The sequence below is a fragment of the Ursus maritimus genome, unplaced genomic scaffold (genome assembly GCF_017311325.1).
Source record: "Ursus maritimus isolate PB19 unplaced genomic scaffold, ASM1731132v1 scaffold_16, whole genome shotgun sequence".
In the NCBI taxonomy this organism is placed as follows: domain Eukaryota; kingdom Metazoa; phylum Chordata; class Mammalia; order Carnivora; family Ursidae; genus Ursus; species Ursus maritimus.
Window position 1 is genome coordinate 3,965,534 of NW_024424008.1, and position 16,479 is coordinate 3,982,012.

Sequence of the window (16,479 nt, forward strand, 5' to 3'; positions counted from 1 at the left end):
AGTAAAGCAGCTTATGGGCCGAAAGCATGAACTCTGACATCCAAGAAGCATGTGTTCTAATCCCACACGGCCACAAAATAATCTTGAATCCTTGGACAAATTATGTAGTATCTCTCAGCTCCTCTGTTCAATGGTATTGTTGTGAAGAATAAAAGGAGCTCAACCACATAACGGTATTAGCCAGATGTATAGGAAATGTCCAATAAATACTAACTATTTTTAAAATGCAAGTTTGATTTTGTTTCTGCATTATGGAACATCCTTCAGTGACTCTCCCACACCTTTCAACCCTGAGTTCAAATTCCTTGCTTTAGCTCATAAAATCATTCGCAGTTTGAATTTATTTTCTGGCATTCTTCAAGTATTCTGTGCAGCTGTCACACCATTCCCCTTGAGATCTTAAAATCCGTCATGCTCTTCAGGCCAGCCTTTCTCTAGATGTAGAGTCTTCTTTCTTGTTTTTGCCATATAACTAACTCTAAGCAGTCTTTACAAACTATGACCATAATCATCTCCTCCAGGAAGCCTTCCTGGACTCCTAGTCTTAAGAATCTTACCTGGTGAAGTCTCACAGCACAAGTGTTAACCACAGTTCTAATACTCACCACACAGTGTTGTTAAGAGTTCATTTATTTGCTCAGTCACTCAAAGTAATCTCCTAGAAGTTTTGTCTAACATCCCACACAGCAACTGGCACATGTTAGGTACCCAATAAGTGGTTTTGAATTTATGAATGGATATTCAAATGAGATTGCAGACATAACCCACAATTGTGAATGTATAATGTGTGGGATGTGAGATAATGATTATGGTGATGGTGATGACATGATGGTGATACTGGTGGAGATGGTGGTGGTGAAGGGGGTAGAGATGGTGAAGGTGGGGATTTTGATGGTGGTGGTAGTGGTCATGGTGGTGGTGACAAAGAAAGGAGACGGGAAAAGGGGAAGAACAAAGATGTCCCTCAGCCTTTCTACTCCTAAGCCTAACAAAAAGATACATCCACACCTGTTAAGGACATGAAACTTGCCACTGCATTTGTCATTGCCCAAACTCTTTGATCCCAGGGCTGATGATTGCTTCTATTACTTTCTGTGAGTTCACCAGAGATGGTATTGATGAACCATGAACAAGTTCAGCTCCCTCAGCTTTCAGTGATGAGATTAAAGCAATTATATGCTTGAGCCACTAGATGGCAATGAGGATTTAGTCCATCTTTTGGCATAGTTCACTAAATCCATCCCTGAGCTTTCATTCAGTTAGGGCTTAGAGGCACCGTCCTGAAGCTTCTTTCCAGATCCACTTCCTTTATTCCTGATACCCTTCCCCCAGCCTCCTAATATTAGCTCTTTATTTTTTTTATTATAATAATATTTTTTATTATATGTTAGTCACCATACAGTACATCCCCGGTTTCCGATGTAAGGCTCGATGATTCATTAGTTGCGCATAACACCCAGTGCACCATGCAATACGTGCCCTCCTTACTACCCATCACCGGTCTATCCCATTCCCCCACCCCCCTCCCCTCTGAAGCCCTCAGTTTGTTTCTCAGAGTCCATAGTCTCTCATGCTTCATTCCCCCTTCTGATTACCCCCCTTTCTTTATCCCTTTCTTCCCCTCCCGATCTTCCTAGTTCTTATGTTCCATAGATGAGAGAAGCCATATGATAATTGTCTTTCTCTGCTTGAATATTAGCTCTTTAGTCCCTGGAATCCCTACAACTTCGCAGCTCTCTGTCTTCCTCCCTCTGTGATCCATGCAACACTTTGTCCGTTTGTACTTCTGTCTTCCTCAGGTAGGAACATCTCAGCACCAGGCCTGAGACACACTGATTCAGCACATCTACTTCTCTTTTGGATTCTTTCCATGGAACTTCAGACCTTCTGGAGTCTCTCCATCTTAGGAAGACCTTCCCTGGATAATGCATCCCTCTCTAGGTATTGCCCTGTTGCCCTGTTCCCCTACTTCAGAACCTCTGTTCTGAGCCTGACCTATATATCCCAGCAATCTACTTGACTTTGATTTCACACCGACATCCCAAGCCTTACTCATCCAAAATTGAATTTCTCCCCCCAGATTCTCCCTTTCTGGTATTCCTTATCTCAACAAATGGAAACCCCACCCACTTTCTGCTCCAACCAGAAATAGGAGTTCATCCTTCTCTTCTCTCCCCTACCGTCGCCCCCACACAATCTGTTACGAAGTCCTGTCAATTTGATTTCTTAAGTACGAGGAGACTCATCCACACTGCTCACCCTCCCTGCTACCACCCCAGCCAAGCACAGCGCTCTCGCTTGGGCTGTAGCAATGGTCTTCCTTCCTATTTCCACTCTTGAACCCCTTCTATCAATAATAACCCAGAAAGACATTTTAAAACTACAAACAGGTCCATGTTACAACTTTGCTTAGTTCACTGACCACCTATAATTGGCAGGTGAGTTCAGTGTTCTTGTATCGACAAGATTTTACTTGGTCTGGCTTCTGCCTCCCTCTTCATCTAATCATCTCATTCCTCCCTCACCGTATAGTCTCCTCCCTTTACTGGAATGATATTAAGTTCCTTCCCATTCAGACTGTCACACACATCCTTCTTTCCACATGGATGATGCCACTCCCCACCCCCTCATGCTGGAGTTGAGCCTGGATAAGTCCTACCTGTCTTTGAGGTTCAGTTTCAGTGTCACTTTCTCAGGGAGGTTCCTGAGAAAGTCCTTCCCAATGCCACTGCTCTCCCCGTGCCCCCTCCAGATCAGATAAGGTCTTCCTGTGATGATCCCAGGGTATCTTGTGCTTTTCCTGTTTAACAGTTATCACAAGTGTAATTGTGTTTTTAGTGTGTGCTTATTTGTTTAATAGTTATCTCTCTTATTAGGCTATCTTGCTAAACTTTGTGCTCTCAGAACCTAGCACAGTTTCTGAAAAATAGAAGTCATTCAACAAATATTGTTAAATAAATAAGTGATCTTCAAAAACAATCCCACGCTGCTTTCTAGTCACACAGTAGGTGAATATATTCTTTTTTAAAAAAGTATTTTATTTATTTGACAGACAGAGCACAAGCAAGGAGAGCAGCAGGCAGAGGGAGAGGGAGAAGCAGGCTCCCGACTGAGCAAGGAGACCAATGCGGGGCTCAATCCCAGGACCCTGTGGTCATGACCTCAGCAGAAGGCAGACGCTTAACCGACTGAGCCTCCCAGGCGCCCTAGGTGCATAGACTCTAAGATAACCTGATGACGCTAGACGTGATCTATACGTTCTATAAGTCCCGGAACAGAGCCATTTGATCCTTTCAGTAAAGAACTGCTCTTTTCAACTCATACACGGAACAGATTTTCACTCAAAAAAAAAAATCCCATCTCTTTATTTATTGTTTTCTTAGAGCTCAATCCAATCAGTGCGGCAGAGTGGGTCTTCAAAGCCAATCTGAATTACATTTTTTAAAAGTAATTTGGGGGACGCCCAGGTGGCCCAGTGCGTTAAGCAGCTAACTCTTGATTTCAGCTCAGGTCATGATCTCAGGATCCTGGGATGAGCCCTACATTGAGCTCTGCACTCAGTGGGGAGCCTGCTTCAGGATTCTCTCTGTCCCTCTGTCCCCCCCCCCCAACGTGCTCTCTCTGTCTCTAAAATAAATAAATCTTTTTAAAAAAGAAATTTGGTAATATTTATAAAAGTTTGCAAAGTCACAGTTGCTTTGACCCATTAAACCCATGTTGTAAACCTACTCTACAGAAATTAAAGCCCCATTATTTATATGTGTATAAAACTAGTTTATTTAGCATACTGCAAGGGGCAAAACCTAACATAAACACCTGTATGGCCACCGATAAACAAATTTTAAAGAATCTTTTATACCCAATATTAACAAACATTATACATTTATGAAAAAAAGAATAAAACATTAATATATGAAGATACCTCTAATATATTAACAAATACATAGAAATAGAGAGGTTAAGCTTACTCATACCAAGACATGCAAATGGTTGCCACCATTTATTGAGTAGAGTTCACTCAAACAGTGACCAAATATCACACGGCTTCTCAGCACAATTAGAATGGGTGTGAATCCACTTTTCTTCGCCACAGTTTCACCAAAGCTTTTTTCATCTCACTGTTTCTCAAGCTGTAGATCAGTGGATTCAGCAGAGGTGTGAGAAGTGAGTAGGACAGTGACATCAGCTTCTTGGTTTCTGGGGAGTAGCCAGATTTGGGTTGTAAATAAGTCATATTGGCCGTGCCATAGAAGAGGGTCACAGACGTGAGATGGGAGGCACAGGTGGAAAAGGCCTTTTGCCTCCCAGTGGCTGATGGCATCTTCAGGATGGCAAAGAGAATCCGAATGTAAGACAAGAGAATCAACACGAAAGGAACCATGATAATCAAAACGGTGCCGGTGAATGCATAGATTTCAAACAGAAAGGTATCTGCACACGCAAGTTCCAGCACTGCTGGGGTTTCACAAGAGATATGATTGATCTCATTGGGGCCACAGAAGGGAAAAGTGACAACCCATGATGTTTGCACTGTACCTAACATGAAACCTAAGGCCCATGACATCATAAGCAATTTCATGAAAACCCTTTTGTTCATAAGCATTGGGTAGCTCAGAGGGTGACAGATGGCGGCAAATCGGTCGTAAGCCATCGCCCCCAGGAGAAAACATTCAGTGCCACCAAAAAAAAGGATGAAATACATCTGTGCGAAACAGCTTATAAATGAAATCGACGTTTTCTGGGTGGAGAGGACCACCAGCATTTCGGGCATAATGGCTGCACTGAAACTCACATCCACCACAGACAAGTTCTGAAGGAACAGGTACATGGGAACATGGAGGCTCTGTTCCAAGGAGATGACGACTATGATGATGGCATTTCCCAACAGCGTTACCAGGTAGACGACCAAGAAAACCCCGAAGAGCTGCTCCTGGAGTTCAGGAGAGTTAGAAAAGCCCAAGAGGATGAATTCAACCACAGAGCTTTGATTTTGCCTTTTCATTTCCGTGGTGGAGAGTATTTTGTTTTTAGGGACATGGTATACAAATTATGAAGTCACCGTCCAACAGCTGAGAGTCTGTGTCTGCAATTCACCCCAGATATTCTTGGCAGAAGATGTAAGTAGGAGCACCTCCTGACTAAGTTCAGTATGGCGATTTTAGAAATGGCCAAATACTCGGATTAATAACCCTTTCAAATAAAAAGCAGGAAGTGAAGATATGGCTCAGAAGTCTTGTCTGAAAAGTATAAGATAATATCAAAATGCTCTTATAACTTATACATTATATAATTTGATTTTAAGCCCAGCCTTAAAACAAACATTGATATTTTATAACTGAGGTTCCATTCCCATGACATGGCTATCACAATCATGTTTTTCTCAATTTTATATAAGTAGGTATTTTTAAAACTACCAAAAACAAAGTATTAAAAAGTAGGCAAAGGGAAAAAAGCCACAAAAATTTTTAAAACAACCTAATGATTCAAAGTTACATTTATATTTATTATAAATAAATTTATATTGATTTATATTTAAATATTTATGAAACATAGTAAATATGAAAAATACATCTAAGTTCAACCCCAGTTGTGGGTTACTGCAGAGTTTTCATAATTCATTATCTTAAGTGATTCATAAATAGCGTGAATTGCTTCAGGATTATTGATTTTGCAAACACTGGTCATGGCCAATTATACCGAGATTGCCCTGCATGGGAAATTTTAAAAGCCAGTTCTCTATGGCTAATCCTTGTGACCATGATATTTAAGAATCATCCAGTTCTGATCATTCTAAAACTGATTTAAACATTTCCTCTCTGTCTTTTCTCTCTCTCCTATTTTCCTTCTCATCAGGAGTTCATTTAATCATTAATTATTCAACAAACACTGATTGAGCACGTACCATTTTCTAGGTTCAGTAATCACAGCACACATTGGATCCTCAGCTCAACAGAAAGTGGGAAACAATACATAAAATAGCATTCCACTGTTACCCCAATACTTCAGTCCTATCTGTTATACCTTGCTCTGTGTTTTCCCATTATCAGCAAGTGACATTTATGTATATATAAGAATGAGGGGGTTAGAATTTATGTATACTCATGTATATATTATATGTTTATAATATTTACAGATTATATATGAGCAAAATCTAACTCTGTCAATAAAATACGAACTCCAGTAATCCAAGAATTTGTTTTCTTCTTTGCTACATTCATAATGTCTACAATGGCCCCTGGCCCATAACTGATACTAAAGCAATGTGTGAGGAATAATGGAATAAAAAAAATGAGGAAATACGTGATATCATTAAGGAATAGAGTGTCAAAAAGAAGAGTGAAACCAACACACAACACTGTTGGCAAGCAGAGGTAATAACAAGGGGCTATGAGACATCTCTGTGAGGGATTCAATACTTCTGAATGGGGACGGAGTGTGAATAACCAAATCATAGCATGTCACCAGTGGAAGATCCGGCAGGCAGGGTAAGAAGGCATTAGGACAAGGGATGACTTGCTCAGATCAAAGGTCTTTGATGACACCCTAGCACTGCAATGGACACCTACTTGCTTTAGTGTGATGTTTTAAAAACCAGCAGAAATACACTGTGGGAGGTGAGGAACCCAGGAGAACAGGACACCGCTCATGTCATCTTGAGTAAAGACCAGTAGGACATTAGCAGACAGGGGAAGACAACTTATTTCTGAGTGTGACCATATCATCCATTAAAAGTAAATGTCCATACTAACTATGCTAATTATAGTTTGCCTATCGAAATCAGTAAAATGTAGTCATAGGATCAAGCACCTAAAACCCATTTCTGATGAGAAAAAAGAATAAAGTGTATTCAGTTCCAAATATTTAAAAGTGAATAGATTTTAAAAATTGGAAAATTAAGAGTGCAATGTAAATCAAATAGAAAAACTTTGTTGAATGGATTGTAAGCATCTTATGGGGAAAAAAAACCCCAAATATTCATCACTGGTAATGGGCCACTGACTGCAGCGGCCGCACCTTTCCTCTGGAACTTAGACACCCCAATGCCGTCTTGCAGAACTCCTGAAAAGAAAGATTTAGGCAGGGCACTCCCTAAATAGGTTCCATCCTGCCAGATGAAGAGGTGGGAGTTGCACTCATTTACCAAGTTCTCTTCCAGCTGCAAAAGTCTAAGATTTGATGATTGATGTGTGCCAAGTACTTATGCTCAAACTTTTCTCTGAAAAAAAGAGAAAAAGAAATTCACCAGCATCAAAACCAAGGAGTCTACTCATTCCCATGTGTCAGCTGTGCCCAGTGATTCCTGAGCGTGGAGACATCCCTTCAACAGCATTTCCAACGATCAAGTGGAGATGAACTATAAATGGAAACCCACCAACACCCGCACGGCAGGGTCCTCCCTTTCTTACCTATTGACTCCATCTCTTTAAATTTCTCAATACTTTATCAGAAGTTTTACCTCTACTCAAAAGCCACCTGCTCATACGTGCAATTCAGTGCTTCAGGGCACTGATTCTAGAACATTATATGACCCTGAATCATATGCCCTGTAGAATCCCTCCCTGGAGAACTTGGGATCACATCATAAACACTTTCTCCTATTTTTGCATGATGACTGAAGAGGCTTGACCTTGGCCCCCCAGGTGAGAATCCTCAGGAGCACACCCCTGGAGCATCACCCCTTCATATTCCTGTGGGGAATAAGTGCCTCTTCACACGGGAGACTCCGTTCACCATGACATCTCCAATGGAGGTGAAAGGCTGACTGCCAGTTGTAAACCAGGAAAGAAGAGCTCGGTGGCATGAGAGCACGAGCCAAGGCAGGTGAGCTAGAGGTGGGGGATGATTGGGTGGAATGCAGTTTGGGCAATGGTGAGAAAGTAGTTAAGGCAAGTAGACTGAAGCCTAGTTGTAGAAAACTGAATGCTTACTCCCACCATCAAGGAACTTCTGATCATTTGTAGAAGAAATATAGAGCCACTGAAAATTTTTGAGAAAACTATTACAATTGATTTTATTGAAAGAGCTTTTAAGCTATGACTCAAATGATCTGGATGAGTTGTGAGATTTGAGCAAATCGTTTAACTTTCACTGATTCTATAACTTTCTCTGTAAAATAAGCAGTGGTTAATCTCATCAAATATATGTGAAAATCAAGGGATTCAGGGATCAGTCTACACTGCGTGAACAATCAAGGAGACCATTTGGCTCAGTCCCCACAGAGGGAAGAGATGAATCACTCTCCAGACTTGGCTCTGTCCTGAACTGGACGATGTGATTGAATGCAGGTAAACTTCGTCTCCTTCTCTCTGCACTTTCCTAAAGCAGGTTGCTTTCTCAAGGAAGCTCACCTCCCCTGGCAGCAATAAGGCTGCCAACAACACTTAGGGCTTCGTTCTACCTACACTGTGTCCCGTGGGAAACATAGCCGTTTTCCTGAGGTAAAGGGATTTTCACTCCCACCTTCCAATCCAGGGAGTCCTCCCATGCCATTCACCATGGTGGAATTACAGCCCAGGCATGAACCAGTCCCAGGCACTAGGCTGGGAAATGCTGCATGATGTGTATTCTCTATGATTCATACCCCGTAGTTCCCATGGGGGCTCTGTCATCCATGCTCCATTTCTTGTGTCAGTGCCGGTTACGCAGGTGAGGTGCAGTTTGTAAGAGGTCATCAAAATGGGGAGTCAGGATTTGTGCCCTCCATATATGTATATTAGACAAGAATGAAAGTGTAGAAACAATTCAGATACATGCAAAAGGGGATAAAAAGGAAGTTGTATTAAAATAAAACTATAATTTCATCGCCAATAGTACTAAATAGATAAAAGAAGAATTAAAATATAGAAATATTCACACACCTCCCTCAATGATTGACAGATAAAATAGACCAGAAAGACGTAAAAATGAGAAAGTTATAATAATAAAATGTTGCTTTAACAGATAATAGCAGAGTAAATATGAGAGAGAATCAATACTTTTTATGCTGCTAACTTTATGTTTTCCTTCCAAAATATTTATGGAATATTTACAAAAAGTCCTTATATACTTATAAGAAGGATACATCAATAAACCTGAATTTTGGGGTTAATACATATAACATACTGTGAAATAAAACAACCGGACAACAGCCGATGCATAAAAGAAAACTAGAGCCTTGGAAATTTCAAAACACTCTGAAGGTATCTCTTTAGCTAACAGGAAGTTGGAAATGAAATTCAGACTACTAAGATAGCAGTTTCAAATGAAGTTATCGCAATTCCATGTGAAAATGTGTCCAAAACTGTATTCTCAGTCTTCTCCTAAACCTGCTCCACCATCAGCATTCCCCTGTTCAGGGAACAGCAGCTCAAAGCTCCAAGTACCACAGGCTGAATCATTTTTCCTCCAAACCCATGTCAACTCCATAACCTGCCTGTGGTTCTGTCTTCAAAATACAGTGTATCAAATCTGAACATTGTACCTTTCCTTGAGCTAACACCCTGGTCCAAGCTACTGTTGCCTCTCAACTGGATAATTCCCATGGCCACTCAACTTTTCCCTTCTTCCTCCCTTGCCTCTGCTCGAAACCCTCCAAGAGCACCCTATCCCTTCTGGTTAGAAGTCAAATTCATGTATTAGAGATCTATTCCCCTGTTACTCTCTGAACTTACCTCCACCACATCCTATTGTCCATTCTCATCCAACCACGCTAGCCTCCTTGCTGGCTCTTGAATGAGACAGGTACGTTCCCATCTCAGAGCTACTGTCCATGCTTTTACCTGAACATGGACTATTACTCTCCACAATGCTAACTCCCTTATGTCCCTTGGCCCCAGGGACAGCTTCTGCAGGAGCTCATCGCAAGTCAGTGCTTGTGAAAATCAACTCTAACCCCAGCTCTACTATCCTGACTTATTTTTCCCCACAACATTCCTCAGTGGAGATGCATCTATTTTTTTATAATAATATTTTTTATTATGTTAGTCACCATACAGTACATCCCTGGTTTTTGATGTAAAGTTCGATGATTCATTAGTTGCGTATAACACCCAGTGCACCATGCAATACGTGCCCTCCTTACTACCCATCACCAGCCTATCCCATTGCCCACCCCCCTCCCCTCTGAAGCCCTCAGTTTGTTTCTCAGAGTCCATAGTCTCTCATGCTTCATTCCCCCTTCTGATTACCCCCCCCTTTCTTTATCCCTTTCTTCAGTGGAAATGCATCTAAATCTGGACATGGGAAGGTTAAAAATAAAAAGATGGAGAAAGATAGACCAAGATGCTAATCAAGGGAAATTTATGGAACTACATTATTATCGGAAGAAGCAGACTTCAGAGCAAGAAATGTTCCCAGGGATAAGGAGGGCCACTTCGTAATGAGCAAAGGTGCAACTCTCTCCAACAAGATACAACAATTCGAAACCTGCAAGTAAGCCATAATATGGTTGCAACACATATTAAGCAAGTATTGACAGAATCACAAGGAAACTTAAAGGACTGTCAGTCATAGTGGGAGACTGTAACCCTCTTCTTTACATAATCCTTAGAAGAAAGAAATAAAAACCCATCAGAAAATACTCACATCACACCTTAGTCCAGTACTCATGTAGAGAACTCTGAGTCCAGCACTGGGAAGAAAGCACATTGTCACATGCAGTGTTCAGAAATCTGACAGTACACTGGGCCACAAAGAAATGATCAGCATGTGTTAAAGGGTTCGCGCTGTACAAAAGGTCGTGCGGTCACAGAACCCTTCCGCCGAGGCTCTAGAATTAAATATAACCGGGAAATAACCACATGTTTGAACCTGAGAAATACTTGTCTAAATAACATGTGAGAAAGGAAGAAGAGGCAAGAAAATTAGAAAGTATGTTGCAAAAACAAGAATGAAGCACAGAAAGCGGCCGTTGCGCTAAAGTCAACGTGAGCTGCGGACTAAGTGTGCACTTCCGGATGTTGGATAAAATCAACAAAACATAGGCAATAGGCCTGGAAGGTTATTATTGAAGCAGCATCTCTTAATGAAATGGAAAATAAGCTTACATAGAGAGGTGATCAAAAAAGCCAAACGTGGGGAACCTGAGTGGCTCCGTGGGTTAAGCATCTGCCTTTGGCTCAGGTCATGATCTCGGGGTCCTGGGATCCAGTTCCGCATCGGGCCCCCTGCTCTGCGGGGAGTCTGCCTCTCCCGCTCCCTCCGCCCTTCCCCAACTCATGCGCGCAGTCACACTCGCTCTCTCTCTAATAAATAAATAAATAAAAATCTTTTAAAAAAGGCAGACGTGGTTCTTTGAAGAGTCCAATAAGTCATAAACCCATGGTTGGCTTAAGAAAAGATAGAAAAGAAATATAACCATTACCAGGCATTTTAAAACAGGGTATCACCACAGAACATGCAGACATTATGAAAAATGTTTCCCAATAAATATGAAATTTAGATATGTGACTTCTCAGAAATATAGAACTTATCCAAATTGAAACAAGAATAGAAAACCTACAGGCCCAAAACTCCTCAAGATATGAAATGGGTAATTAAACATTTACAGGTTAAAAAGGAAAACTCCATGCTTAATAGATTCGTTAGTAGGTGTTGCTAAACATTTAAGGAAGAAATAAATTCAATCTTACATAAATCTATCAGAAAATTAAAAAGAGGGTAGAGTTTCCAGCTACTTTTGGAGTCCAGCATAACTGTAACATCAAAACAGAGCAAGGACAGTTACATGATTGGAAAATCACAGGCTAATCTTCTTCACGAATGGGGGTACAGAAATCCTAAGTGAGACATCATGAAGTAAATCCTGGAATACATAGAAAAGGGTAATACATAGTGACCAAGTTTGCTTAATCCCAGGAATGCAAAGTTGGTTAGATATAAGAAAACCACAATGAATCAGGGAACAGGACATCAAAAACTAATGACGTACTGTACGGTGACTAAGATATCGTAATAAATAAATAAATAATATATATATATATATGAAAACCAATCAGCAAAGCCACCACATTATGGATAAAAGGAGAAAAATCTCCTAATCATTACAATTGATACAGAAAAATCTTTAAAATCTGAACATCCATCCCTGACAAGAACTCTTGGTAAACTAGGAATGTGAGAAAAGTCCCTCAATCTGATGATGGATACCCACAAACTGTAGCAAAAATGGCATTTAATAAGGAAAAAGTAAAAACTTGTTCCCTTTGGGTTGCTGAACACAAGGAAGATAGCCACTCTCACTGTCTCTACTCAGTATTGCCCTGGAAGTGTAGCCTGTAGGGCAAAGGGAAAAATGAAAAGTATAAGGATTAGAAATGAGATAAAACTGCTCATTTTTGCATATGATATGATTGTGCGCACAGGACTCCCTAATGATCCCTGAATGATGTATTGCCGTTAACAACAGAGTTTAACAAGTGTTCTAGATAAAGAATCAACAACAGAAGTAAATGTTATATCTAAGAGCAGCAGCAAATGGTATAATAGTTGAATTTAAAAATTTCTGAAGTATCAAGTTATTAATAAATCTAACCAAAAAGGACAAGATCACTACTACAAAAATGTTTATACACAAGCAAAAATATTGGAAAATGAAAATTTAAAAATATATCTAAGAATCAAGGACTTGTGAATATATCTTAAAAAAGAATCAAGGACTTGTGAATATTTCTTTAAAAAAAAAAGGCTGTCTAAAGTCTATCCTAAGAAAAAGTCCATAATGAAATACGTGAGTTAAAGGTTGCGTAGAGTAGCTCTGAAATACAACAAGCTCCAAGTGTGACTATCAGAGTGGTTCGCATCTGATTTTGTTTTTGAATAATGATTGTGTCTTACTAGCAATTAAACATGCAAATCAGATGAACAAAGCATTGTGGGACAGAATATCTGGAATTGGCAGGAACTTCGCAGAGGGACACTCATACTCTGTTGGAGGATGTGGCTGGTTGAACACTACTGCAGCAAACTCTGAGACAGTACCACATTAGTAACCTAGCACTCTTTGATCTGGCAATTCTATTTCCTAAAATTCAATATATAGTAAATGCACGACGGGATGTGTAGAAGGATGTTCACTACAACAGGTTCATAATAGTGAAAAGTTGGAAGTAAAATATTCACTTGAGGAAATTGGTCACAATACTATGTTTACTTATTTAGAAAGTGATGCACTTATTAAAAAGCACAAAGCAATCTACGCACAGACACAAAATGATATCCTTGAGATACTACATGAAATGGAAAAGTTGGAAAACAGACTATAAACTCTTCTCCTCCTATTCTGATGAAAAGAAATGTATGTACACATACCCGGTCCTTGGACATACACGGGAAAAATGAAGAGCCTGGACATAAACAATCTAGAGTGATTAGCTCTAGCAGTGGAGTCAGGAATGAGAGTCGAGGTGTCTTTGAGAGACTTTGCATTTTATATATTTATGTACTCTTTGAATTTTAAAAAGTCATTACTTTTGTAAAAAAATTAAAAGCAAGGTTTTTATTTAAAAATACAAAATGAAATGCAGCAGCATAAAGGTTGGGGTAGAGAGGGCATTAGCATCCTAGAAATTTTCCCCAAACGACAATACCAATGAGAACAGAAACCTAATTTTCGTATTCCAAAAACTGGTACATATCTTAACCTAAAATGCACTATGTGAAAGTGTTGCCAAAAAGCAATGAGGGTCGAAACATGATGCATGAAGATTCAGAGGGGATTCCACAGGGGCAGTTTGGACAAAACTAGAAGAGTTCTCTAGAACTTGGGGTTCTCAAAGACATCCCTGGACCTGCTCTGACACAAGGGAAAAGCAGGTAGGCACGATGATCAGAGGATCTCACACCAACACACCCCAGTTTCGGGGAGCTGTCCATCAGGAGGACGATATGGGGCCGTGTGAGCTCTGATGGTCTGATGGCAGAGGAGTAGTAAAGGAACAACGAACTCATCCTTGTCATAAAGATGTAAGCCGTGCTGTACAGCAATGCTTCTCCAACTTCCAAGTGCATGCAAGTCACCTGGGGATCCTTTTAATATGCAGATTGGAATTCATTAAGTCTTGGGTGGGAGCTGAGAGTCTACATTTTTACACCCACATGGAGCCCTTGTGTCTGGCCAATAACAGGTAACAGGTTTAGAGAGAATGTTGTTAAAGTCACACGTAATTTTCATCTCATCAGAATCACTTTTTTTTTTCAAATTTTTGCAATTGGTTTAATTTACATTTTTTTTTACTTTTTTTTTTATTATATTATGTTACTCACCACACAGTACATCCCTGGTTTTTGATGTAAAGTTCGATGATTCATTAGTTGCGTATAACACCCAGTGCACCATGCAATACATGCCCTCCTTACTACCCATCACCGGCCTATCTCATTCCCCCACCCCCTCCCCTCTGAAGCCCTCAGTTTGTTTCTCATAGTCCCTAGTCTCTCATGTTTCATTCCCCCTTCTGATTACCCCCCCTTTCTTTATCCCTTTCTTCCCCTACCGATCTTCCTAGTTCTTATGTTCCATAGATGAGAGAACTCATATGATAATTGTCTTTCTCTGCTTGACTTATTTCACTTAGCATTATCTCCTCCAGTGCCGTCATGTTGCAGCAAATGTTGAGAACTCGTTCTATTACTCAGCTATCAGAATCACTTTGAAGAAGGTATCAGAAATAAAACATCAGTACATATGAAAGTAGAGCCCAATATGTTTATTGAAACTTCTTTTTAATGACACAAGCCAGTAAGGCCTGGATGTCATTCTGCAGGAAGGATCAACTGTTGTATTCTATGTTCTATAAAAAATGAATAACAATAGTCATTGAAAATAGGGATCCCTATTACTGAATGTGGAAAAATAATACATTAAACACGTTTATACAGAGGAATATGAATGTTTGGCCATTTATAAACTTTATATAGAGTTCAGTCAAACAGTGACCAAATATCACATGGCTTCTCAGCACAATTAGAATGGGTGTGAATCCACTTTTCTTCGCCACAGTTTCACCAAAGCTTTTTTCATCTCACTGTTTCTCAAGCTGTAGATCAGTGGATTCAGCAGAGGTGTGAGAAGTGAGTAGGACAGTGACATCAGCTTCTTGGTTTCTGGGGAGTAGCCAGATTTGGGTTGTAAATAAGTCATATTGGCCGTGCCATAGAAGAGGGTCACAGACGTGAGATGGGAGGCACAGGTGGAAAAGGCCTTTTGCCTCCCAGTGGCTGATGGCATCTTCAGGATGGCAAAGAGAATCCGAATGTAAGACAAGAGAATCAACACGAAAGGAACCATGACAATCAAAACGGTGCCGGTGAATGCATAGATTTCAAACAGAAAGGTATCTGCACACGCAAGTTCCAGCACTGCTGGGGTTTCACAAGAGATATGATTGATCTCATTGGGGCCACAGAAGGGAAAAGTGACAACCCATGTGGTCTGCACAGTAGCCACCATGATCCCTGAGACCCATGAGAACATTACTAATTTCATGAAAACCCATTTGTTCATAATCATTGGGTAGCTCAGAGGGTGACAGATGGCAGCAAATCGGTCATAAGCCATCGCCCCCAGGAGAAAACATTCAGTGCCACCAAAAAAAAGGATGAAATACATCTGTGCGAAACAGCTTATAAATGAAATCAATGTTTTCTGGGTGGAGAGGACCACCAGCATTTCGGGCATAATGGCTGCACTGAAACTCACATCCACCACAGACAAGTTCTGAAGGAACAGGTACATGGGAACATGGAGGCTCTGTTCCAAGGAGATGACGACTATGATGATGGCATTTCCCAACAGCGTTACCAGGTAGACGACCAAGAAAACCCCGAAGAGCTGCTCCTGGAGTTCAGGAGAGTTAGAAAAGCCCAAGAGGATGAATTCAACCACAGAGCTTTGATTTTGCCTTTTCATTTCCGTGGTGAAGAATATTTTGTTTTTAAGGACATGGTATACAAAATATGAAATCACCGTCCAACAGCTGAGAGTCTGTGTCTGCAATTCACCCCAGATATTCTTGGCAGAAGATGTAAGTAGGAGCACCTCCTGACTAAGTTCAGTATGGCGATTTTAGAAATGGCCAAATACTCGGATTAATAACCCTTTCAAATAAAAAGCAGGAAGTGAAGATATGGCTCAGAAGTCTTGTCTGAAAAGCACAAAATATTATCAAAATGTTTTTGTAACTTGTACATTATACAGTTTGAAAATTAAACTCAGCCTTAAAACAAACATCGATATTTTATAATTACAGTTCCATTCCCATGACATTGCTATCAGAATCATCTGTGTTTCTCAATTTTATATAAGTAGAAATTTCAAAACTACAAAAATTAAAGGATTAAAAAGTAGAGAAATGCACTGGGTGTTATACGCAACTAATGAATTATGGAACTTTACATCAAAAACCAGGGAGGTACTATATGGTGACTAACATAATATAATAAAAAATATTATTATAAAAAAAGTAGAGAAATGGGGAAAGATACCCACAGAAATTTATTAAA

The 16,479-nt window shown here is 40.2% G+C and overlaps 2 protein-coding genes across 2 annotated transcripts; both read right to left on the bottom strand.

Annotated features, from left to right (window-relative positions):
• Positions 1 to 4,055: 4,055 nt before the first annotated feature.
• Positions 4,056 to 5,002, bottom strand: LOC103656423 (olfactory receptor 10A6). Its single transcript, XM_008683814.2, has one exon. The coding sequence runs from the start codon at positions 5,000 to 5,002 to the stop codon at positions 4,058 to 4,060; it is 945 nt and encodes a 314-aa protein (XP_008682036.2). The 3' UTR covers positions 4,056 to 4,057.
• A 9,937-nt stretch (positions 5,003 to 14,939) lies between these two features.
• Positions 14,940 to 15,886, bottom strand: LOC103656422 (olfactory receptor 10A3-like). The gene has a single exon (XM_008683813.2). The coding sequence runs from the start codon at positions 15,884 to 15,886 to the stop codon at positions 14,942 to 14,944; it is 945 nt and encodes a 314-aa protein (XP_008682035.2). The 3' UTR covers positions 14,940 to 14,941.
• Between the last annotated feature and the right edge of the window lie 593 nt (positions 15,887 to 16,479).